Source organism: Labrus mixtus, chromosome 5, assembly GCF_963584025.1.
Source record: "Labrus mixtus chromosome 5, fLabMix1.1, whole genome shotgun sequence".
NCBI lineage: Eukaryota > Metazoa > Chordata > Actinopteri > Labriformes > Labridae > Labrus > Labrus mixtus.
The window spans coordinates 11,916,926-11,943,519 of record NC_083616.1 but is presented as its reverse complement, the minus strand read 5'-3'; the positions used below and the strand labels follow the sequence as shown (position 1 = coordinate 11,943,519).

Sequence of the window (26,594 nt, the reverse complement as noted above, 5' to 3'; positions counted from 1 at the left end):
GTTGTCGAGGTGTTTTTTGAACAGCAGCAGTTCTTGTATGGATATTAACATTTCACTTTAAATTACACTTATGGCCAGTGCGTTTATAAATAATTATTGTTTCTCTCTGAAAGGGAAAGAAGAGTATGAACTTATTGGACTAAAGATGCTCTATTTCTTTCCCATTAGAATCTGTATTGAGATGATTTAATGTGTGGCCTCTTTGTTTTGCTTCTGGCTATAATACATGTCACATTAGAGACACAGTAAAGACACATTTCAATTTGATATCTATAAACTAATACAAAACGGCTGAATTATTTATGACTACTTGTATAATAATAAAAAAAAAAGACGTGGAATTCAATTAGGAAATAACAACAGATTCAAAAAGAAAGCACCATTCAGGAATATTTATCAATGTGAAATCTGTGTCTCTGATGTTGTTTTATCTGAGTTTTATTTATCGTTAGCTGCCTTCAAAAAAAGCCATCCATTTAAATTTTGCCAGTAGCGTAGTTTTTGTGCATCAACACTGTTCTGCTCTAAAAAGCAACAACTTAATGGAATAATGATTGAGGTTGAGCGAGGTTGCATGTAAGGTAATGAATATCCAGCAGGATGGAAAAAGAAAAGCTTTCCTACCTGAAATGACAAGCTCAATCTATAAATAGTGAATCAAAAATAACACAAGTGAGGGGGTATTTATAGATGTTTGTTATGTTTCCTGGGTGAAAGAATAATCCTCTGAAACTTTTTCTGTCCTCAGCTGTGTGTTACTCCGCCTCTTCGCATGTCCTTGACTGCACTCCACGGCAGCTCAGTGACTGCAGAGCAGGACAAGCTCTAACTGAAATGTCACGGTAGAGGACCACTGTTAATAATACGAAGAAAAGGTCAAACATCAGACAGATGTGTCAGACTGCTGCCCTGCCGCACATTATCCTCATCATCATGCTGAGTGAGAAATAAACGAAGGAAAGGAACGAGTGTGCAACACAGTATATTCAACATAGACCAATGGCTACACGTTAGAATGCAATTATAGGGTTAATTTCAACAGTACCTTTCCACCTTTACATTATATATGTCATTTCTTTTAACAATAAATAACCAGGCTCATTTGGTTCTTGAGAAATACTTCATTGTACCATGAAAAGGCAGTTTCTCTGGAGAGAAATTATTTTACATCAGAACTGTAACTCAACACTGAAACATAAGTCATATCTTTATTACCCCATGTTGCAGGGCACACACAATGTTCAAGTATGCCTGAGGGACTAAATGGAGAAATAAAAAACAATGAAGAATAAGAGAGATAAAATGCATTTAAAAATAAGTGAACTGGCATTGCATTTCACAAAAACTCATAAGCTCATGATTTTGGAACAATTCACTATAAAGTGCTAACTGGTTTGAGCTATGAAAAGCACATGTTCCCTTTGAAAGATCATACACATTTCTTTTTACATGGAGGTACAGTAAAAGCCAGTCGTCAGGCGAGCAATTACCAACCAGAAGACATGGACCACAATTCATGTATTAGTCCTTTAATAAGATAACTGCTTCCTTAATTTCCTTGTTAATGGTAACAACGAGAATCTTGCCACTGGTTGCCAGGACAATGCCAATTACAAATGCTGGTGTTGTCACTGTACAGTTTTCCTTCTCTCCTTGTAATTACATGCAATTGACTGACATACAGTATCAGAATCTCAAGTCAAGTCCTTCTTATCCTCTTACAGATAGGAATCCTTGAACCAAAGGGGTGAAAGTGAGAGGAGAGGAGAGCAGGAGACCTTCCCATACTCCTCTTCCTCTCTCCCCCCCCCCCCCCGGATGTGGTGGGCTGGCCCGACAAAAGCAGGGATCTGTCCAGCTGATGCCTGCCTTCCTACAGGTCCTGAGAATCCACTGTTTTCCTTTGTGCCTCTTATTAGGAGGCATGTTAAAAAATAAAGAAACAAACAAAAAAAGATCTGGAGGGGTCAATTAACTCTCTCGCCTAAAGCGGACGTTCCTCCTCCCACCCCAACCCTAACCATAGAAAGGTAAAATCAAGGTGTACTGCAGAATGGCTTTACTCCTCACAGTCTGCGGGGGGAGCTAGATCCCCTAGGAGCTGAGGTGCGGTTGGTGGTCTTGCGGCTGTTCTGTCGTGTCTGATTCATCTTGGTGGCCGAAGGTTTCCGAGCGTCGGGCTGGCGCCTCCCCTGGGGGCCCCTCCGTTTGCCCCTTTGCCCCGCGCGGCCCCTTCCGGCCCCCGCTGGTCACTTGCGTGAATGCAGTGTGTCCTGGAACTTGGTGCTGGTGTAGCGGACGTGAAATCCTTTCTTGTTGATTGTATCGTCAGAGCGGAACTTGATCACAATGGAGTCACCAGCCGAGTAGATCTCCTCTGGAGGCTGTGAGGAGACACAAAGCAACAGATTCATTTGTGCTGCTGCTTTCTGCTTCTTTGACTGCACTTCAATTCAAACTAAAGACGTGTCACATGCTGAACCTGAAGTCAAATCAGCGACCATGACCAATGGCTTCTGACTGCAGAGGATTGCCAGTTCTGTGAAAGACGGGGGCCATCTAAGGGACCTAGGACTGGGACTGGCCCTTTGTAGCTTTATTGAAAATAAGGCTTTAGCTTCTATTGAAGTGTGGATAACATACAGTCTGATGATTAGTTCCAGGTGCACCTGAGCACAGAGCTTACTTCTTCCCTGAACAAAACCATATACAGCACAACACGTCACATATTTCTGCTGCCACGAGTAAAGAGTCGCCAAACTGTTTCCAGTGAAACAAAAAGAGAATTAACTGCTTTATGTGAGCCCCAAAGCTATGCAACACTGCACCTGGCTGTTTGTCAGAAGAGTGTTATCACATGAATATTAATTCAGACATTATACTGCAAATTAATTAGCTGGTTGAGGTGCTCAGGCAGCTGCTCTGTGACTATCAGAAAGCACTGCATCACGAGCCTGTGCAACCAAGAGTAAAACACCAGACTGGTGTCATTCAACATGAATTATGTATATACAATAGCTAATAGGTCTTGGTTTATTAGGAATGGGGAAATGCACTTTAAACTGGATTGTAGAACAATGTGTAGTCTGCTATTAAACAGAGAAAAGCCCCTGGGCTAAAGTAAGCCTTCTCTCACTATAATTAGCTTTCAACTACTTTTGACTGAATTGTGCCAGTTTATTTCGACCTGTTTTATAAAAAGAAACTTGATTGAGAAGCAGCTCTCTGGGGGTTCTGAGGGTGTTATATCCCCTCCAGCATACGATTCGAGTGAACAGGCGTGAGTGAAAAGCCCAAGCTTATTATTGAAGTGTGTAAATGAGATCAAGCTGTTCTCTGACCTGAGGAAACTTGTGTTTCTATTCCCTGCTGGTGTCATTGTTCCAGACTCGGGCTGCAGCCTTAGCATTGGCTGCTTAATTTGCAGTTACAGCCCAATGCCGGAGGCTCTGATAGGCTATCAGCACCCAGGGAGCGAAGCAAGTGAGTCAACTTACAAGCGCCTCCACAGCCACACTCCCAAACCCGGAGGAAAACCCCAACTTTAATAAAGCGATTAAAGTGAGTGAGTCAAAAGCCCAGGGCAGTTCACAAACCCCCGCCAAAGTTTCTCTAGTAATTCTCAGAAATCCCTCGTTGTTACTTTTACTGTAAAACAGCAGAAAAAAAGTGCTGGGAGGTCAGCTGTTTTTGTCAGAGAGAAATGCTCTTACCCCCGAGCCACAGTAGCGTCCCAGCCGAGGGGACTTGGTGTCGGCGCCATCGAAGAGCTCCATGTAGTCATAGCCACAGTCCGCCTCCTCCTCAATCTCAAAGGTCTGGAAGATGAGCTCCACCCCATAGCCCTTCTCAGCAGATATCACCCACTGACAGTCAGAGGCTCCGGGGTAGTTATTGTCCCCAAACTGGGCGTGGGAGAACAGGTCCTTGGTTTTGACTTCAGCCTTCAGGTGACCACCGCACTCTGCGAGCAGAAAAGTTGAGCTGAGTCATTTTGTCCAAGGTTTGAGTACAGCTGCTGTGCCTATTGGTCTCTGGCTCATTTGTGGTTTTCACAGTCATCCAGATACAAAGGAGTCTAAATCACGCTCTGTTGTTAAATATGAGTCATAATCATTCTCAGAAAGGGTGGTGAAATGTAATCAAAACTAAACTTGCATGTGTTTAGTCCAGACACCGCTGTGGAGTCTGATTTGTCAATAACTAACCTGAAATCAACTTGATGCCCCCAAAACATGAAGGTTTCAAGGTTTTACTGTCTTCTGTCTTCTTGGCTACTATTAGGTTTTTCATTTAGCAAGAGGAAAAACTGAGCACTGCTCTAATAGTGTCTATTCTTACCTGCAGTATGGGAAGCCTCGAAGCCTTTCTTCTGCACAGAGTTATCAGAGAAGAAGCGAACGAACAGCTTGTTTGCAGTCGACGTGATGGGTGGGGGCTTCTTGGTTCCACAGAAGCGACCCAGACTTGGAGATTTTCCATCTCGCCCGTCATAAATCTCTATGTGGTCATACGCACACTCCAGGTGGGCCTCCATGTCGATCTCGTTAAAGGCCTGTAGTTAAAGAGGACGATGGGCAAAGAGGCTTGTTAAAAAAGGTGTTGGAACAGAATTTCAACTTTGAATCAGTGGCATTTTTTTTGACTGTGATTAGTTTTATTTATAGAAAAAGAATGTCTACCGAAAGGTGGAAAAAAAAATAGGTTTCTTAATGTCAGTGACATATTGGACATAAATACAAATGAAAACAGAAGGGGGAGCCACACATCATTGTTCTGTAGCAGCTTCTGATAACAGCTCAGTAAACATGTCCTCAGTGGAGTTTTGTTACATAATGGTACAAATACAAATAAAGAAATGACTGACCAAAGAAAGTATACAGAGAGCAGGAGGAAGTGACACATACGATTTTAATGCGGTGTCCTGGAGTGGTGGTGAGGGCCCAGGTGCAGGCCTTCTTGCTGGGATATCTATCCGGCCAGTTTGGGCTAGTAATGGTTCCACTCACGCTATTCACAGTATGATCACAGCCGGCTGTAAAAAGACATCTTTCAGTCATCACATACATCTGCATTGTGCAATCTGACTGCGTTCAAACAGTAAGTCTACTTAAGACCTACTCAGGCTGCAAAAAAAAAAGTGAAGCGTATGAAAAAATGTGCAACCCTAATAAAGTGACAAGAATCTGAGGTCTCAGGTACCTTCTTTGCAGTCGTGTTTGTTCTCATGCAGCACAAAGCCGCTCCTGCACTGACAGCTGTAGCTTCCAAAGGTGTTGACACACTCGTGTTGACAGCCTCCGTTCTCCTTGGAGCACTCATCTTTGTCTGCGGGAGCACAGAGGACACAACCTTGGTGACTGTTTTCCTTTGAAAAACGCCTGATGGCAGCTTGAGTGACTTAAAGAGAAGACGTGATGCATTAAGGAGGCCTCTCAGGAGACTCACCTGAGAAGAATTGTGCTTTAAAGCCTTTCTTGGACACGGTATTGTCTGATTTAAACTCAATGCGCATGTTGTTGTACTGGGAGGTGATAGCTTCGGGTTTCTCCGCCCCACAGAACTTCCCATGTAATCTTGAATCGGCTGATAGCCCGCTGCGAACCTCCACATAGTCGTACTTACAAACCTGTGCAGAGAAACAGAGCGTGTGAAGAGGCAGTGTATTTGGTTTTAATAATGAAACACTTGGAGGAGAGTAAGGCTTTGTTTGCTATGAAGTTGTGCAATGACAGAGAGATAACACAGAACAAACCCACCCCGCGCCGATTCAAAATAACCCCAGTGCTCACATCATTGCCCTCAGTCTCGAAGACGTCAAAGAGCAGAGTTATGCGATACTGTGTTGGGGCGACAAGCTGCCAGATGCAGTTCTTGTTTGGGGGGTACTCTCTGGGCCAACCGGGGCTAGTAATGGACCCGTTCAGCTTAGTGATGAAGCCGCCACAGGCAGCTGGACAGAACACACAACATGGGAAGAGACAAGTAAAAATAGTTAGCTTGGTAGTCACCTGCAGATGTGCAGAAAAGAGAAAACATATTATCCCCATGTGTCTCCACAGGATGTTCTCCAGAAGCATTCATGTCATACACCATACAGCTAAAACAAAAGCCCCTGAGATGTATCCTCCTGTGTCCTGAATTAATCGGGATTAGTGCTTGACCTGCGTGTGACAACTCACAAAAGCTCTGCAACAGTTATGCAACACAACATGATGAACAAACTGGTGTCGTACATTGCTATTTTCTGCCAATATTTCAGTGAATCATTGTTTAACCAACTGCATACATGTTTTCTTGACACATGGATTTAAAGTTATTAAATGTGGCCGAATGTTGCAAAGTAAAAAATGTACGTTTCAATGATTATTTGAAGAGCAATATACATGAACTAAAGATATACCAGTTTCACATATAATCTTTCTCACTGTGTATTAATGCAGATATAATTATCCTTAAATAGTAGCTTCTTTGTTTGTTTGTGTTTGCACTATCCCCAGAATATGCTGCTCCCTTTTTTTTACATGCAATAGAAATACAACTAATACATATTTTTTCTGTATCTCTATTTAAAAACAGGTTTCCTTATACTTTAATGCAACATTTTTTATATTCGACAGTTGACAGAATACTAATATGAAAGTAGAGCATATTTTAAGAGTGTTGAATAGAAAATGTTCTCTGTAAAGCTGATTTGTCACCCCTGGGGGGTTGTTGGATATGACAGTATATTTGATCACACATCTGACAGATAGTATCTGTCCTTTCTTTTTTCAAATTGTGTAATTTGTTTAATAGAAATACTTAGATGCTCTTTAATTTGTGCTCTCTTTGTTTTCAACTGAAGCTACTTAATAAATTGAATTCTGTCAGACATAACAAAGCTGTAGTGACAGCTGACTTCCTCTAGAGGGGGTGGACGGTGGTTAAGTGGTCAACCAGATATTCTACAGCTTGTTTACTTATTGTCAGGTCTGAAACAACAACATGTAATTTGAGCTAAAAATAATGCTTGCATTGTTTGTCCCAAATCTTTAAAAGACAGTGATCATCCAGCGCAGACATCACAGTAGGCTTTATGGAATGACTGAGCTTATTGTTTCTGGATGAGTAACACTGTAAAGTGCTTTAGCGTGTAAATTAAAAGGTGAGCAGAGCTGGTGACTTGTCTCCCTGTCCTTACCCTCGCAGCTGCGCTTGTCAGCAGCCAGCTCATAGCCCGGGTCACAGGCACACTTGTAGCTGCCCAGTGTGTTGACACAACGTTGCTCACAGCGACCGTTGTCCGGCTTGGAGCACTCATCCATCTCTGAAAACACAAAGATATGTTAGGACCCTGTTCGCCGGCCCCCCTGGTTTGCTGGTGTACAAAAGAAACTCTTCAAAACATCCCCAGAGCCAGACAAAAAGGGTCGCACAGAATCTGGCTGTGCAAGTACAACACAATAATGTGTTACAAATGTTAACCGCTGTAATATTCAAAAGAACACAACAGGCAGACCGATTGCTGGAACACGTAAAATAAGATTATGACCCTTAATGTCTGACCTTTAAAGAAGTTTGCAGCAAAGCCAGCCTTGTTCACCGAGCCATCTGAAACGAATTTCATCCACAGCTGGTTGGAGCTGGTTTTGATGTCATCTGGCTTGTCGTAGCCACAGAATCGGCCCAGCAGGGGACTGTTTTCAGAGTTTCCATCGCGCACCTCCAGGTAGTCATAGGCACAACTGTCATGTCTCTCAATCTGAGAAAATAAGAGAGGGACATTCGTCAAACTCTTCAAATAAGTTGTAATATTCACACAGCAAAGAATTACTTGAATGAAAATATTTGAAGAAGGATAGGTGACGTACTTCAAAAGACTGGAAGGTAAGTCCTACATGGTAGCCCTGAGCTACAGTTACTTTCCACACGCACACTTTGTTGGGCCTGTAGTCATCAGGATAGTTGGGGGATTGGATCTGGCCGTTGTCTTTCTTCACCTCCCCACCACAGATAGCTGCATGTGACAATAAAAAACAATACTGAGTTCCCTCGATAGTAATATCATCAGCACATGCCTGTAAAGAAACCAAACGCTCACTGTTCTGATTAATGCAGGGTGGATTAACGGAAATACCTGCACCACCAGCTCCAACACACGCAAACATACACACCAACCCTTCGCGCTGTCTGGAAACAATGGAGCTTAATGCGAAGGCCGGCTAAAGTCTAATTAATGCAGCGTAAAAAAACCTCACACATCAGCAGTAGGAGAGCCAATAAACTGGGGATATTACTGCAGCTTCTAGGCACATTGTTGGATGTGTGAGCGGCCATGCGTTCAGTCAGCTGAGCTACATACTGGAGCGGGGTTCAGGGAGGTCGGGAGTACGGGTGCTTACCCTCATAGACGGCGGAGAATCCTTTTCCCACCCAGTTGCTGCTGCTGCGGAATTCAATCCACAGCCGACTGTCGGTGGAGATGATTGGTTCAGGCAGCTTATCACCACAGAAACGACCTGGGTCACAGGTGAGGACACAAACATAAAAAGCAAATCTTTTTCATTATAACACCTGAGATAGCTGTGAACATCCTCTACACAGCTTTTCACTTTACAGACACCAGATTCAGCTGTGAGGCAGTTGTGAGGTACATAAAGAGACTTTAATGACAATAAGCATCTTTAATTTAGTATTTAAAGTTTGGTTTATTCATACAATGTTTGTCAGTATGAATACCTGGAACCAATGGAAGTGTCTGGTGTATTTTGTAACTGGACCAATCAAAAACGTGGCTTTTCCCTACAGTTCCTGTAAATAATGTCAATATTTTATATATTTAAACACATGTAAAAACCTTTGTCTAGCTGCCACTACTGTTTCTCCTTGTATCAATAGTGCAAAAACAAATTGCAACACCAAGTCAAGCTACTTTCTAGCTTTACTTTTCTTCCATCGCAGTAAACAGCATTTGATAGAATTTTGGTTAGACAAATAAGATGTTTAGACATTTAAAATCTTTAGAATCAAACGATCTACTGAAGCTATATTTTCATGAATTGTAAGTTGGAGCCCCAGTTTGGGTACAACTCCTTAAAAACCAACCTTTTAGAGGAGCCTTCCTCCAGTATCCGTCTCTGATTTCTACATGGTCGTACCAACATAGGTGACTCCGGTACAGATCCATGGAGGTAAAGTTCAGAATGATCTGAGAAGCAAAAGACAAAGTGGGTACTGATACAGTGGACTAAAGGATAAAAAACACTGACTCTTGATACATATCAAGTAACTGAGACCTTGCTTTGGTCTAAGCACTTTGTGAGTCTTGATTTAAAGGGTTCAAAGTTGACCCGACATTTTCCCCATTCAGTACCTTCTCGCCTGGTGTGACTGATATCCTCCAGATGCAGTGCATGTACGCTGAGTAACCATTTGGAAATCCAGGCGAGGAGAAGTTCCCGCTGCTGTCCTGCAGACTGTCCCCACATCCTGAGCACAGAAACAAACGCACACAGACCCACACGTGAGGCCTGAGCTGTGAGCATGATGCACTGTCAACTTGTTCCTGCCTGAATAACACCTAAGCCACTCAACTCAAGCTCTCTAGCCATCAGCTCTAAGGTAAATCCCCTTAAACCTCGCTGCAGGGACAGACACTGGAGCTGGAATCATAACAGCAAATGTGAAGTAAAGGACAACTCTTTCATGTTCAAAGGCACATCTGCTGACAATGTTCACACACAACCCTGCACCTCACACCCCTCTCATTCACCCCCCCCCCTCCCCCCACCTTCTCCAGATGATGATCACACAAAAGAAATGAGAATGTGAGCATCCTCTGAAAATAAACCTGGCCCACTATGAATAAACAAGCCCTCTGGAGGATGTTATGCACTATGTACGTGTTACCTGTGAAAGAAACTGCCTTACGTTGACTGGCTGAAAACTAAGCGTGCAAGTGTGAAAGAACTGATTCCAAACACAAAACACGGCCTTGTAAAAACATCTGAGGAAGAAGCATGATGCGGGGGGAGATGTGTTTCATTAAGAGGAAGTGATCGAGAGAACTATGCATCTTCAGTTTTTTCTGTCTAAAGACAGAAGCAGTAAGGAAACATTTCCCCTTGACTTTTCTTTGCTTCCATCAATTGTGCCGTAGCTAAAGAGTTGTGTGTAATAATGCTCGGTAGAGATTTGCCAATTACTAGCTCCTTAACAAGCACTTAGGTTCACACCGGGGATGACAGGCGATAACAGGAATGCTGCATGAATGGGAGATCCGTGGCTCTTTACGCAAGTTTTTTTTCCTCAAGAGCATGTGGAGACTCACTACCTCATCCCCCACAAAGTGAGTCAGAACATCCAGTCAGACTCTTTCTCACGAGTCAGAGAATTTTGTGAAGGAAGAGCAGATTCATTTAGGGTTAAAACTTCCGGTCCTAATCGTATAAACCACACCGGCTGGTCCAGCTCTGGTCACAATGTATATTCATTAGGCTTTAAAATAAGGCTGGCAGCTCAGTTTGTCCTAGACTGACCTGTAATTAAACTGTCTGAAGCAAAATATATTCAGCAGAGACTGGTCACAATGTACATCTGTTAATGTAATAAATTCTGTTTACTCCAACAGCATTATATCCTCTCTCTCCTCTCTGCAAAGCGTAAACACAGTGAGTGGTTAAGAAAGGCTTACGTAACGCTCCTTAGAGTATCGTCTCACAGTTTACGTTGCACAAGCTGTGACGTGTGGACATGAGCCCTGTTCCCAACATCCTTTTCGTCATTCTCTTCCTCAATCACAGCTGTTCCTTTGGGTCTATCTGGGAACGAGTGGTGACACACTTCCTGTCCCTGGGTAGTCTTTGCACTCCTCCCAGCTCGGGATTGTCGGACGTTGTAGCCAAAGAACCACATCAAGAGTAGCTGCGTGGCTATTTCCACAGAGTGCGAGCTACATCAGCTCTCTCTCTCTCTCTCTCAGGGCTATGTTGCACACAGATGCAAAAAAATAGACAGGAAAAACCCACAGCAGACAGGATTTGTCATTTTAGTCTTACTGGAGCATTTGTAGAGTTTGCGTGCCTGTGTGATATCCCCTTTGCTCAGCCTGGTTCTCTGGCCAATGGGTGGTCGTACTCCATTCACATCGTAGCGTGGCAGGATGGTGTCCAGGAAAATGCCTCTGTAATTCAGGGAGAGAGAGACTGACGTTAATGTGGCATAAAACACCGACAGTGTGCACACAATCCTGACTCTTTTTCAAACATTGATTTAGCCTGCTAATCATATCTGATCAAGAACTAAGAGATGTAACATCAATCAGTACATTTCAATCATAGTCACAAATTGTATTACCATTTTCTCCTAATAGAAGAATACAGAACCATTGATTTTATTTATTTAATACTTTTTCCTTCTCCATGTCTGACCAAAAAGCGTGAAGGTTAAAGTAGGTGTGTGTCTACGTGTATGATGGGGTCCTTATTGTCATTATTTTATTTTTTTATTTCATAATAAAAGGAAACAAATCTATTTGTTTTGATCCTTCAGATCTATTTTGTCACAGGCTAAATTGTAACAGATGTACGGTTGCATTCACTTATCACAGTCTCCTTGAGGTCAAGGGTCACACGGCCTGTTTCTGAAGTTAATGCTGACATCATTCTTCACACACACACACACGCACACGTCTGCTCTACAGATGGACCCAAACGAAGAACTCTTCTCCAGAGTTACTGAGAATGACCTGCACAGGCTGGAAAAGGCAGGGAGGTGAACACCAGCCACACGCCTTGTTTAAAGTCTAATATGAAAACTGTCAAAAAACAAAAACAAAAACAACAACAACCAGGCGCAGCAGAACAGAGTTCTCATAGTAGTGTCTCACTTGACACTTTGCTAGTTTATCATCTCCATTTTAATCAAAGTATTGGCGAGCAACGGCCTGGCTCCGTAGTCGTTCCCATGGTGACATGCCTATCAACGCCAGGCATGTGCAAACAGAGCAGCCTGGGCTAACAGTTTAGACTCTGCCTGCCTGCCTGCCTGCCTGCCTGCCTGTATGTCTGTGAGCTTCCAGGAGCCGGTGTGCTGGCTGCTGGTGAAAAACGCCGCTGCAGCCGGTGTCAAAGCAGACAAAAGGCACACTGGCAGGTCTCTATTTGAGTTGGCACCAATCCATGCACTAGTACTAAAAAATATATCTGGAGTGAAGGAAAGGGGGGTGCAAAGTTGTGGGTCGGGTAACACGGCTGAGACAAAAAAGCAAAGGGGATCAGCTCTGCTTGTCCCCAGGAGACATTGCAAAACATCAAGACAAGCCATGAAATCTTTCAAACAACACCCCACGGCAAAAGCCCTGGCTTCCCACGGTGATTTACTGTAAAACACAGAGCAAACACCCCTGCTAATAATGGAGTAACAAAGACAGCCACTGGCACAGGTACATGAGCCAATCGGTGCTCAAGAAAAAAACAGTGCTGGGAATGACCTGTGAAAAGCTAACAGGAGCCCCTTGTCTGCTAATACAGCTCTGTGAAACATTCCCCAGCAGTGGCAGCCATTCCTCTGTCATGTTAGTCTAAAGGGGCTTTTATTGATCAACATGGTTACACAAAGAGTTGGAGTGGTGGATTAGCTGACATACACATACTTTAGGGCAGGCCTGCTGAATTGTGAAGCAAAATGTGGTTCATACTGTGTTACATTTAGTTCACAACTCTTGACCTGAGAGCTAAATCAACTCAATGGATCTCCTGTCATTTAGTGCTGAGCAGACTGTAATCTAAACTGTATCTAATCTGTAAACCTATCATCTAAAACACCTCTCTTTATGATTATACAAACATTTATCAGCTGCAGTGGAATTTGTTCAGCTCAAAAAAGTACCTTTCATGTTCTAACCGGTTCTAACCTGCTAATTAAGTTATTGTATGCCTCTATTTTTCCACATTCTTTTTAATTTTAATGTGTTAAACGAATCACTAAAACCAAACATGATGTATTTCTTGAAAAGAAAGGGTGCAGAATTTCAGTCTTATTCTATGTGCAGTGCATTTTTGACCTACAGTTAGGATGCACGGGGCCAGACAGGCATTTCTGTACATTGGCCTCCACCCAGCTGCAGCCTCAGCTTAGACAAAGATTCCCTCTCTGCTTCCCAGACTCTGTTTGCCGCAGGAGCATTGCAGTTGATTCGGGAAGAGGCCCATACACTAAGAGAGTCACACAGGGCATGGGAGAGTTGATGGTGGGGGGAGTGAAAAAATACATATACAGCTGAGGAGTAAGAACAAGGGGAGAGCCAACAGCTGGTTTTCCTATCAGAGTTAGGTAAAAATGAGTCAGGACTTACTTTTTTGCTTAAACTTTTGTGTGCACAAGGAATATATTACAGCAGCTCTGGCTTTCTCGCTGACCATCATATTCCAGCTATAGGTAAAACACTGCAAAATGACTGTTCCTGCAGCTGTCCTAAAGATTAGCCCACATTGTTTAACTATGCAATAGAGTCAAATGGTCGAAATGCCGCTTTCATACACAAGACTAAGGTCACATCCTGCCCATGTCAGCTAGTGGTTACCATAATATTTATATAACTTGATGTAAAGTATGCTTACACATTTTTAGTGTATATATAGACAGGCTGACAAGAAACCACTTTCTATTGAGCACAGCGATGCTTTAGAATAACAATGATGATTCAGGAGCTAAATCTTAGTAGTCAACTTCTCCCAAGAGGTCTTTTTAGGCTATAGTCACCCAGGTAGTAAAAAGCACTTCCAACTAAACACAGGCTGAGATGACTCAAGTGAGATCCTAGACTGACTAGTGTTTGTCACTGGGATTTTTTCAGTTAGTAGTCTTGCATGACATCACAACATCTGGAGGGATTTCCTGTAGCAAAAACAGGGAGTAGTGAATGGGGTCAGCTGGCAACAAAATAAAGTGGCATCATAAGTATGACACATTCACAGCTCTGCCTTTAAAAACAGAGGTCCCTCTATGCAGGTTGTTTCCACTGTTCAACATTTCAATACCAAGTTTGGCTACATACAGGATCTACACAGTTCAGCCACTTTTGTCTATTTATTTATCTACTGCCCAAAGTCTAAGACACACACATTTTAAGTCACATGTGTCTTAAAGCCTGGGGAGTACAACAAATTTCCACTTGTCCGTTCCTTACCATAGGTAGGAGCATTTCAGAGGTTGGCCTAAATAGTGCTGCAGAGGATATTTTATTACAACACCTGAATGCTATGAAGGTTCTATATGAAGACTATGCAGCAGGCATAAATAAATAAATATATAAATAGAGTCCCTGAAGAGGCCTCGGGTGACCACAACGCTACTTATCATCAAAGCCTCTTGAAAAGGTCATTAGGAGCATAATGAGGCGGTTCATAGTTTGAGGCACAACTTTTACAAGAAGCTCCACGTAGCCTTGAAAGTGGCGTGCAGAAACTATGTTGTGAGGAAGCAGGGCTACTGTAAGTGGGCTAGCTCAGCAGCAGGATCAGGACTGGTGCTGCTTTACTGCGGCTGCTGGTGCAAAAGCAGCATGAACCGAGGAGAAGGGCCTTAATTTGAGCAGGCTGTGGGAAGGAGCTGGCACTTTCACTACTGCTACAAAGACTTGGCTTTCCCTTCTTAGAAAAAAAAAAACCATAGTAGAAAATCAATTCAAGTTTGTCAGAGGTGTTTAATTTGTATAATTTTGACACAAAGCTCAGAGCCTTTGTTAGCTGAATGAGAAAGTAAAGTGGAAAAAGATATTCATCAGGATGCAAGAAAAAATGATGAAGCAAATACTCAATGAAACTGGAGTCGTCAGAACAAGCTGTTTCACACAAGCATATTATTTTTTTGACCCTCCTCACTCTCAATGCAGCAATAAGCATTTAAATCGTATCCAAATATTCCATAAATCACAATAGTGCTCCCCCATCTACTTAAACCACATGCAATGGGAGCAATGGCTGTTTAAAAACATTTCACCCAAGAGAAACTTCGGCCAGAGAAGGAGAGCGCTTTGTTCAAAATAGAGCTTTTGTAGTAGCAACATATAAATACCCACTAAAGACCCACCTTTTCCCAGGAAAGCCATTTCTGTCTCTTTGTACTTAAACTCCGATAGTGAAGAAACAATTCACATCCAAGACAGACACTGTAAGCCCTTTCTGTCTTTGTGTCCTCAGGCTACGTGTTTAGTCTTCAAGTGATTTGTTATTGAGGGGAATTAAGTGTTTCATTCTTCTTTTCAGGCTTTGGGGATCCTGCCACATTTCTCAGCAGCCTCCCAAAAACACAGACCTGGTGCAGTACAGATCAATATAGTCATAAAATAATGTTTAAAAAAAAATGACTCTCAGCAGAAATGGAAAACAACAAGAAGGGTTAAAAGGTTGCAGCAGAGTGGGAAACTGCTCGGCCTGACTTGATCTAACACCAGTTTGGAGTGCAAGCAGTGGAACTTGGCTTGGCTCCTACCTGGAGAATGTATTCCTGGCATAGTGCATGATACTGTCAAAATCATAGACTTCTCCCAAAGAGTCCACCTCCCCCGGCTCCATCTTCAGAAAGTTATACTCTTGCCCTGTGAGAAGAGACAGTGAGAAGAACAGTTGGAACATGAAGCTGAGTCACACTGTGCAACCTTATGTATGTAAGCCAAAGGTGAATACAGTTTTACTCCGTCTGAATCACACAATGAGGCTAGAGAGTCCAATAAGCCCCCTGCATTAGTGCATGCAAAAGCCAGTGATATTTCAGGCTTTTTAGGATGAGTAAGGTTGTAGTTGTTGGTGTTTGGCCTGGTTACTGAATGTGTCATGAGAAGCCTTCTGTGTGGGGTTGTCTATCTCTAAAAAACACCTGGATTAATAGAACGCAGCAGGCATGAAGCTGAGCAAAAACTGGCTCACAATTCTGTGTGTCTTTTTTTTATTATTTTGTCTCTTCTTTCCAACGTCATTGTTGAGAGACCTATGCCCCTACCTGGCTGAATGTTGTCCCTGATAATGCTGACGTGTTCGTCTCGGTCAGGCCTCGTGTGCTCGTGCCAGAATCCGATCACATGACCCAACTCGTGCACCACAATACCAAACTTGTCACAGTTTTTTCCGATGGATATAGCCTGGGGGCCCCCTCCACGACGACCAACATAGGAGCAGCACCTGTGATTCAACGGCCAGACACACACACACACACACACAGACACACACACACACACACACACACACACACACACACACACACACACACACACACACACAGACAGTGTTAACAAAGCCAAAATATAGTGGCTACATTTTATGTCTTAGTACGTGAAAAAACCCTTAACAAGCGAGTAGTAACTACAGCAAGTGGCCAGAAAAAGAATCATGTTCCCCAGGGGAGAAGAAGAAGAAGAAGGAATGCGTCTCGGGCTCTATAACGTCTAACTGGCCTATATTTCATCCTGCTCTGAACATATATAATGACTCTTGTAATGAGAACGACATTATCTTTACAGCCTCTGGTCTGTTTTACAAGAAAGCTTAATGAGGCTACCTGTCATCCACACATACAGCAGTGACATTCATTCATCCGCCTGCCAATGCAAATGCTGAGAGTGAGGACGGAGGCTGGTTGGCTTCGGCGCTCCATCTCAGCGTGACTTGAAAGGTTCAGTGTGGGAGTGTGGAGGACGGGCACACACATGGCTGCCCTGTGGGCCAGACAGCAGCTCTCTAATTACTGCGAGCCTAGCCAGGCTCTCCTGAGACACGCCTTGAACTTTGCACAGGACAGATGGGGACCTGCTGAATATGCAGCAGAGTCGAGTATTCCCACTGCTAACCGCTGCCGCCTGCGTGGATAATGTCATCGCTTTTGCTCTAGAGGCCAGGCTAAAAATGGCTATCAACAGTTGTTTGGAAAAAAAAAAAAAAGTTAAGTTTCATGATCTGCATCCTCTTTCTGTTAAGCTGTTTGTTTTGAATGATGCATTATCAGTGGGAGAGGTTCATTGTGTGTGATGACATAATGGTTCCAGCTTGTGTTTCTAAATCTGTGTGAGGTTAAAACACGGGAACGTTTTAGGATTGTGTGTCCCCTGGGAACCTCTCTAATACTTTCTCTAATAGCTCTAGCCTCTTTTCCCTCAAACCTTAAATTATAAGGGTGTGCTGGTTCGTGTGCACCAAATGCTTTTATCTAAAAATATTTTATCATTAAACAAACAGACCTCTAAACGTCCAAACAGATTGTCAATTGTCGCTTAGCAACAACTAGAACCACAACCAGAGCTTCCTCTGAGTATTTGTTTGAGAGGAAATGCTGAGTGGACACTAAATCCAACTTCAGTGGTAAACAGGGTTATGGAGAGGCTGAGGCTGAGTCTCCCCCTTGGGCGCAATTCTGTACATCATGTGGCACGACACCAGTGGTCAGTGACGGATGAAGAGTGATGATGAGGCATAGGAGACATTCCTGACCACTGATTGGTCACCTCTCACAGGACCTGCGGGGGGGTTGAAATAACAGCTCACACAGAGACCGCGGACAGAAAGGATCAACAATGGGGAAAGGCTGCTGAGCGGAAAGCAAGGAAGAGGACTAAGACGCTACATAATTAGCTGCAGATAATGAAGGCGCAACAGAGGCCGACCATTGTTCAGTGTCTTCATGTGGGAGCTGAAAACCCCACTGACTCACCCACATGGTCGGTACGTGAAGACAATATAGCTCTCCTCCTGCGTCCTCTCTATAAAGGTCACGCAGGTGTGCTTCTCCCAGTGCCGCATGGCCTGCCGGAATATCGCCCGCTGGCTTCCTGAATAAGACGAGAGAGAAAGTGAGATCAGTGGAGCTGACAAAGGCGCACACACACACACACACACACACACACACACACACACACACACACACACACACACACACACGAAAACATTTTAAAAACAGGACTTTTATTAAGGCTATATTAGTTTTATACAATCAAAATGTGAACTATTTTTCTGATTATGGTTCCATAACATTTTCTCAATTATATAAAAAAATAAATGTATATTACTTTTGTGCAATTACCTAACACAACTCAAATCACACATTGTTATTTAGAGCTATGTACTTCTTCATCTGTTGTTTCATTCCGAGGAGTTATAAAAAAGTTGAAACAAAAGTTGATGCCTCGGTGCTTCATTTTTTGTTGCAACTGGAGTTATGGTGCATAACTGAAGCAAAACACTGTGTCCTTTTGTTCATTCTGGACCACCAGAGTTTGAAAATCGCTGACATTTTAAGGATACAAAATGTTAACTTTTGATTTTCCATGATATGTTATCTGTTAAAAAGCAGAATGGACTTTTTCTATCAATGAGCACAGATGTTTTACTTACCACTGAAGTTCCCACTGATGACATAGGGAATAACACCTTCAGGCCAAACACGCTCAGGTCTGGAGGTGGCCGCTCTTTTTCTACGGCGTGAGCCCGGCCTGTTAGGGATACTCTGAATGGTTGATCCTGAAGATTTGAAAATCAAGACAACAAAGATGAATAATTTAATTCCTGTCTGACAGAATTAAAGTTTCACCAGCACTTAATTCATAATGAGCTAATATGTTTCCCACTTTTTATCCTAAAACTAAAGGAACAGAAATTCTAATTATTAGGCTCATTTAGGGAAATTACTTTTTCTTCCTTCAAATAACATCGTTCATCCTATTCTGCACAAAGGGATTTCACTGAAGCTTATTCCTTTCTTCTTTTAAATGAGTTTCATCATTTTAATGTCACTCAAACGCACATTAATGCAGAGTAACCATGGAGACTAAGCTCCCACCTAAACCTGCTCATTATAATGAGACACATCCATATGTGAAACACACATAGTGTAATCGCCCTCCTGTTCTTCATTAGGCTGCAGAACAGGCACAACTTGTTTTTGAAGCAACCACTGTTAATTAAACTCTTTCAGATATGAACCCATTTCACAGAAATATTCATAGTTATAGGACAAAGTGTGCATCCCAAATATCAAAGATAACAGCACGCATGTGTTTTTAATGGTTTTAAATGAATGATGCAGCTTTGTGGGGAAATAATAAGAATTACAACTTCAATTCTGAATAGCATCATATGTTTAGCATGAGCTCAGTAAAGGAACATGAAGACATTTCACATGGATTGGTTTCTATTATTTCCATGAAGCTGAAAAGTTAAACAAACATTTAGATTTTCATCCTGAGCTATCTCATGGAGGATTGCATCACTTCTGCAAAGTGAAATGACGCCTCAGCATGTAAACATTGATTTTCAGCAGGACATGTTGAGAAATACAGAGACAGCATTATCTTATAAACCACAGGCCAGGAACAATGTGGTAAACACTTAAGACTTCTGACCTTTCAAGGAATCAACTCTTCTGATTATGTATGCTACATTGCATCACCCTTTCTTAGGAACTGTAGACTCTTCACCTTGTAAAGTAGGATATGTTCATATTGTTTTCAGAATCAACTGAAGCGGTCTGATAACTATTGATGTGTTTTTAGTTAATTCAGTTAATGAAGGGTAGGAATGTCACAGGTGTGTTTGAACAGATTCATGATGTACAAACGAGGACATTTTAGTTTTGTTCCTTCTGTTCATTCCTTTATCTTTTTAAATATTACAAACCAAATCATATGGATCGAGCTGAACATGTTTATGTGCTTGGAGGGTTTGGCATCTGCAGATTCTTTCCACATAAAGATCCAAACATCTGATTTCACTCCAGTTTGAAGGTGATCCCGTAAATAAATCTGTCAGTGTTTCACTTCAGTGAGAACCTGCAGTAACCTATTGATGCAAGAACCTAGAATACAATACAATAATTAATTCAATGTTTATTTGTATAGAGCCAAGTATGAAGCAAGTAAACAGATGCTACACATTACAACACTTATAGCCTAAGTTTGCACTGCCTGTCCCTCGATAGACAATGTCCCTCAGTTAGATCATTAGTGAATCCTTTAGCATATATTAAAATAAACTTGTTGAATGGTATCCATTGAAAAGCTTTGTTTGCTTTGCTTGTTTTGAGGAGGTGGAATAGGAGGGCTTCACTTCAACATAATAAAAAACATATTTACTGTAGAACTTCACCTGGATGACCCTGATGAAGGCAACAAGCCAAAACATGCTGGTTTCACAATAAACGTTATCCTAAAAGTACCGCTGCAGAAACAAGAAAACAAGTACATTTGGTTTCAGTACATCCAGCAGCACAAAGGTTGCTGTTCCATTACAACACCCCCAGCTCTCGTCCTGTTTGAAACTAGATTTGATTAAGATGTAGGCCACAGTTCGCAGCATGTTTCTTTTCTGCTTGGACAATGTGTTCTGCTGAATTTCAGCCTGCAGGAAGTACATCTTAGCAGCCTGCAGAGATCAATTAGCATGTCCACACTTGTGCATGTGTTGAGGAAAAGTCTGATAACAGCCAAATCTCCCCGGCGAACTGATAAGAAATATTGCTGGAGACAAACTTGTAGAAGATGTGTTAATTACAGTAACATGATTAAATCTAATGCGATAGGGAATGCTCATAGAGATTTCATTATTATTTTTCTGTTGGCATTATTTTTTTCAAACCAAATTACACAACTTTTTTAATAATATAGGGAAGACAGGGCCAGTGAAGAGACACAACCATGCTGAAGTATTCTTCTTGACTTTGCTTCAATTAAACGCACTCAATAACCTCAAATCAATTTTTAGAAATAATTGTATACACCGTCTGAATCCTAAGGCTCATCTTAAATCCTTGTTCCAGAGGTCACTATTCAGTCTGCAATCAGTCTTACTCAGTGGGTATTTTAAGTACAGTTCTAACGTATTTTTAATCCTCCAAAATCTCTTTTTACCTCAACATGCTCATTAAATCGGATGAAAAGAAGCGAACTGAAACCATTCAAGCACAGACAGCAACATGCACGCTCATGTCGGTTCATGCTCACCTATATTTTATAGGACTGTGAAGACTATTGGTTTCTGTTGACTCACAGCTGTCGCTTAAGTACTGCTTTTCATTCAGACACATTTTACAAAGCCTAGAAATTACTGTCCACCGTGGTGGTACAGGTGTGGCAATGTGCAGCAAAAACATTACAGCTGTAAACATTTTAAGAGAGCTAATCAGAAACCCAAAGTTTCTATCTGACAGGTGCCAAAACAAACTCTCAACTAGATGATATAAGTACTTTGGACAGTTCAAAAGTCTGTGTACAGAAAGCTAAGTTCAACAGGACACATTTCCTTAACATTTTTTTTCAAAAACACTCTGATAAGTATCATGAGGAGTTTCCCCCTCTTGTTTTGTTGTTGTTACCTGGATCTGTGTGATTAACCATGTGGACAGTTCTCTGAGCCAAATCTATGATTCTGTCCACTTTGAACATTCGAAGGTCCTCTTCATCCAGAGCTATGTCTCCCAGAAAGGCAACTGAAACAGACAAACAGAGATGGCAGATATCAGAAGACTGTTTGAAAACTGCACAATTTAGAGAATATCGTTGTGAGAAGGACAGTTGCCTCAAGCTTTTCCTGCCACTCAGACAGAGTGAGGCTGCACGGAGGTCAAAGCACTCGCAGACAACCTAGAGCATGTAAAAGAAACTCATTCACAAATATAAACTTCATTCCTTCCCTGAGTTTGTTTTTTTGAACAGTAAATAGAAAAAGAGACGTGAAAGTGCAGCATGTCTGTCTGAATAACAAAAGTCCCTTATAAAGGAGTGTTTCAGTCCTTATATGGACTGTAATATAAGCAACATATTGTGCATGGCTTGTGAAAGTTTAGTGCAAAAAACAAAAAGTTTGAACTCAGAAACCTGCCCACCGATGTGATTAATTAAACCATGTTCAATCCAGATGTTACAAAAAAAAATCACACTGTGTGCTCTGGCGCCTCTGGATAGTTAATGAGAAAAATCATATGTAATACAGTGAGACACTGACACTGCCTCCATGGACTAATATGGGGCACCTTGAACATGTAAAAGGTCCTTAATGAGGCCAAGGAGAGAGAAAAAATAACCAAACAGTCTCCCTTTATGAGGAATGTGCTTTATGGGATTCCTTACTATATGCCTCATTTCTATTGAGGATAACCTAGGAGTCGTCTCACTTTTACAGGCTCTTAACACCACCACGACTCTACAATTTATGGCCTGGTTTGTATGCAGAAGTTGCGGGGGGGGGGGGGGGGGGGGGGGAGAAGCAGAGGCAGAGGGGGAGAGAAGGGCAAAGAGTTGGCACAGTAATCCCCGTCTGAACAGAGGATGACAACGAGAGAGGGATGGGAAAGGAAAGAAAGAAGGGACATCCTCTGGTCCCAAACCACAGCTCTGAGAAGGGAAGGCAGATGTGGAGCAGAGAGAAAATGAGAGCCGTCTGGATGTGTGTTTGGAGGTTAGTATGGTGAAGGGGAGACAGGCGTAGAAGGGTAGGAAGCCAAGGGACCCACTAAACTGTAGAATTGAATGGCCGTGATTTAAAGAGGTTGCATTTGTTAAACATTTCAATCTTTAGAACCTTTATAGTGTCAACCCGATACAAGAAATGTGTAGATCAACCTTTGTTTTTCTCTTAAGTGTAGAAGAAAAACATTCAGGGAAATGCTCTTTCATGTCTGGAACTGCTATAAAAGTTTGACAGAGGTCTGAGACAAGGGAAAATGGGGATAAAAGCACAATAGAAACAAAGACCAGAAAAAAAAAACAACACTTGGCAGGCATGCATCTCTATTCACTAGCAGAGTATTATTGAAACAATCTGGAGTCGACTCTGGTTTACACAGGCCCATCTTCCGCCCTGCAGGTCGTAGAGGTTGCACAGCAGAACGACTTTGTTTGGGATTACAGGATAATGACAGCAATAAGAAAAAGGTGTAGATCACTGATGGCATGACAGGGCACGCACAGAGGACAGGTTTAAATTCCAGAGGTCAGAGGGATCCTTTAATTTGTGCTCGCAAAACACACTAATTCCCTCAGACTAAATCCCTGAGACACAACACAGAGCACTCAGATTCAGCACTCACACTGCCAAAAACACTGCTGATAAGGGGAAGCTTCCAGATGTCGCGCAGTAAAGGACGGGGGGGGGGGGGGGACTACAGAAGGACAGTATTCTCTTTTATCTTCACAATTTTATGATTTATTCTCAGAACTGCACCAGAGTTAAACAGAACAGGCAGTCCTTGAAACAATGAAATCCAAGTTGCTGTCATAAAATAACATAAGAGAAGTGTTCAAAACAGTTCCATGAAACTTTTCTTTACTTCACACTGGCTGAGGAGAAATGAAGTAACACTAGGACGAGATTTCTTTTCACATGCAGTGTCAATTTGCACGTATTAGTAGTTTTATGTGCGGGCTATGACCAAAAAACGGGGGCAGGCTTTCTCCCACCCCCATGAGGTTCACAGAGGGCTGAGCTCTCTGCCCAAATCTCCACCGTTGTGCTGAAGGCAGGGCCGGCTAATCCGCAGTGTCATTGTTCTCAGACAACGGTGGAGATTGAAGTGAGCAAATGCACGGCCTGGCGGCATTAGGACTCATTTCCCCCGGGCACAGCAATCGTCCTGGAGACGCTGTTGCAGGTTTATGGAAAGACTCACAGGGATTGCGGATTAACCCCCTTGTCTCTTGGCTTTAATTATCCACACACACATGGTTTTAGAGAATCTTTTGTACAAAACTCCAGGCTGGGATTGAGGGCAGGCTATGGAGAAAGGTGATAAACTCATCTAGATCCGTAGCTCCGTACTGATATGACACAGGGAGACTCGTGTGGTGGAGTGTAGATTAAAAAACCCAGTGATCGCGGCAGATGGCAAGTGATCACCATAGTCCAGGGTTGCATCTTGTTCCAAACATTGTTCATTACCTTAATTACAAAAGCTGCAGCACAAATATCCAAGCTGAATAGTTATATCATAGAAGGGTTTTTTTTTTAGGTTCATTTTACCTTTTGCATCTTATAAATCTAATAGAGAGGGTTAAAGATGAAGTGTAAATTTGTGTGTGTGTACATATAACAGATTTATGAGATTAATTATGAAGATATGACAGATATTTTGATGAATTAATGGATTGAATATGCCCACCACCCCTTCATTGAATTTTTTTGAGTTAATCTTAACCACCATAATCCTCCTCATCTAAGACCGCCCCATCTATCAGCCTATCCAGTCAGATTACACATGAGATCTCAATCAAATTAATCCCATTGATTCATGTAATGCCCTATCCTCGACCTCTGTGGTGTCAAATACTCCAGGACTATTCCCATAAATCTCCTTCTGTGGATACCAGACCACGACATCTGCCACCGAAACCTGCACAAACATCAATACTAAGCCTACGCAGACACTAACACCAGCCTATATTTAGCAGGCCAGCTCGGCTAAAGGCCTCGCTTTACTCCTCGCTGTGCTTATAGAGACGTTTCAAACAAGCTTTCTTTAGACCTAATGATGAGGGATGAGAAAGCTTGGCCAATATGTAAGCCTGGAATGCATCACAATACCCTGGCACCGCCTTTCACAGCCTGTGTTTGGAAACAAACGCTGCATTTGAATTCCAATAGAGGCCAATAGTGTATTGCGTTAAGGTGATTACCATTAGATGACATTGTAAGCATCACTTTTCAGGTTTCATTCTGTAGCAGCCCTGCACGCTGGCCGCTGAAGTCATTGTCCCTACACTGTGGGTTTAAATCTAGATTTTAAAAAAGCAGAAAAAACCCTTCGACGTAAGAATCAGTGTTTGTGAGAAGAAAATGAACTACATTATCCCAACTGAGGAGTGATGAATTGTATTATGCAGGACTCTCATTGTGTAAATATGCTACTTCTGTCCTTTGTAAAAACAACACCAGCTGTTATTTCTTCAGCAAATGCTTACCTCCATATTTCCTAACACTGCAATTTGAGTCCTAGGCAGGAGAGGAAAAGGACAGATGTGCTCTCTTGCTCATTTCAAAAAGTTAATTGAGGTATAATTAGAATAGAGAATCTGCTCAAGTCTCAAGCTCCAGGCCTGAGATTTGAGTAATTATTTTTCCAATAAAAGAGCTGAAGTCTCATCAAGACATTGAGTTACTGTCAACACACAGCAGCTTCAATCTCATAGTGACAAAATGAGAGCCAGATGCAAAGGGCACACGGCAAGATGCTGCCGCCCCTTTTACATTTCACACTCCATCAAGCCCATTAGCAGATTGGATTTCCCAGCTCATCTGTGCCACTGATTACTGATATACCATACTGCCAGTCAAACCCCCTGTAATGACTCATCAGCCCAGCAGCCATTTGTTTCTTTTCATGTCAACAACACGCAGCATTTGACCTCATTACAGGGATAAATAATTCATCATACTCAATCTCTACTGCAGGGATTTTCACCTTTGACAAAACTCATTTTGACCTTCCAGACTTCTTTGGACAGCAGAATCACTCACACAGCCTGGTGTGAGGAAAGAGCGGGCTTTCTTAGAACACATGCGCAAAGGAAAGTTTAAATGAGGTTGTTGACAAACTAAATCTGGTAGATTTCATTACACTTCAACCCCTTTCCATAAATCATAGTTATCTTCAGCTGAAAAAAAATTGAAGTATGCACCACAGGTGAAAAAAACAATTCCTTCAGACAAACAGCAAAGAAGCACAGATGATTTTTTTTCTTAGATGAATCAAAGCGCGAGAAATGAAGAAGTGGCTGTTACACTGCTCATTACGGAAGGCTAATTGGACGTCCCTTTCACCATTTAAAGTAGCTCTCGCCAAGCATTTCTTGTTACTTAGACTCTGCACCCACACTTTGTATTGATGCAATGCAAGATTAGTTATTACTTAGCTCTGACGACAAACATATTGCTCCAACTAGTGCAGCGAGATCCGGCCATAGATCGGCTACCTAATCACCCGAACCCTGCGGAGAGAGAAGCGGCAGGGGTCCTGTAATGTAAGAAAAACACCCAGTGTGGGCTCGCCTATACAGCCTGCAATCCATGATAAAAGAAAAGCAGCAGCTTAAGTGTTGTTTAAAAGCCCAATCATGAAGTTCAACAGGCAGCCTCATCACATTAGCCCAAGCAAGACTAAAAGAAGGAGGTGGGTGTTTTCACCGGCCATTTTTTTTTTTCCAAGAATCAAATGAACAAAGATACAAGGTAAAGCAAACCTCATAGTTTTGATAAAGGAGACAGTTTGTTAGAGAAAACCCAACTCAATAAAACCCAATAGTCTGGGTTTGCTTAATGTTAAAATATACATGTTGATGCTTTTAAGCAGAGGATTGTTTTACATCTTAACATCATTTTATAAATCTCTCATGCTACAAAAGTGCCTGTCTACTAAATAATCCTAATGTACTCTGCCACAAAGGCTTTTCAGAGGCTCTTAGCAGCAAGTGAGTGACACTTCAGAGAATATAAACCAACACACTTGTAAAAAAAAAAAAAAAAGAAGAAGCTCTGGAACTCGATCCTAAAAAAGAACCCATCTGTTGTAATTTAAATGACAAAACCACATCAGGCGAAACACTGTACCTTTAAGTCTTTCTCTTGTGGAGTTGGAGGGAG

At 42.2% G+C, this 26,594-nt stretch overlaps 1 protein-coding gene across 1 annotated transcript in view; it reads right to left on the bottom strand.

The window, feature by feature from the left end:
- Window positions 1-1,194: 1,194 nt before the first annotated feature.
- The window catches only part of bmp1a (bone morphogenetic protein 1a), a 28,556-nt gene continuing 3,156 nt past the window's right edge, over window positions 1,195-26,594 (bottom strand). The window contains exons 2-20 of the mRNA XM_061037857.1: window positions 21,337-21,450; window positions 18,363-18,488; window positions 17,683-17,800; window positions 15,982-16,160; window positions 15,475-15,580; window positions 11,040-11,164; window positions 9,356-9,471; window positions 9,088-9,190; window positions 8,385-8,501; window positions 7,854-7,999; window positions 7,549-7,744; window positions 7,184-7,309; window positions 5,793-5,953; window positions 5,449-5,629; window positions 5,203-5,328; window positions 4,908-5,035; window positions 4,342-4,555; window positions 3,714-3,964; window positions 1,195-2,384 (exon numbers count right to left, since the gene is read on the bottom strand). Of these exons, the coding sequence (XP_060893840.1) occupies window positions 2,250-2,384; window positions 3,714-3,964; window positions 4,342-4,555; window positions 4,908-5,035; window positions 5,203-5,328; window positions 5,449-5,629; window positions 5,793-5,953; window positions 7,184-7,309; window positions 7,549-7,744; window positions 7,854-7,999; window positions 8,385-8,501; window positions 9,088-9,190; window positions 9,356-9,471; window positions 11,040-11,164; window positions 15,475-15,580; window positions 15,982-16,160; window positions 17,683-17,800; window positions 18,363-18,488; window positions 21,337-21,450 (2,768 nt within the window). The 3' untranslated portion in view covers window positions 1,195-2,249. The remainder of the gene's footprint in view (window positions 2,385-3,713; window positions 3,965-4,341; window positions 4,556-4,907; window positions 5,036-5,202; window positions 5,329-5,448; window positions 5,630-5,792; window positions 5,954-7,183; window positions 7,310-7,548; window positions 7,745-7,853; window positions 8,000-8,384; window positions 8,502-9,087; window positions 9,191-9,355; window positions 9,472-11,039; window positions 11,165-15,474; window positions 15,581-15,981; window positions 16,161-17,682; window positions 17,801-18,362; window positions 18,489-21,336; window positions 21,451-26,594) is intronic.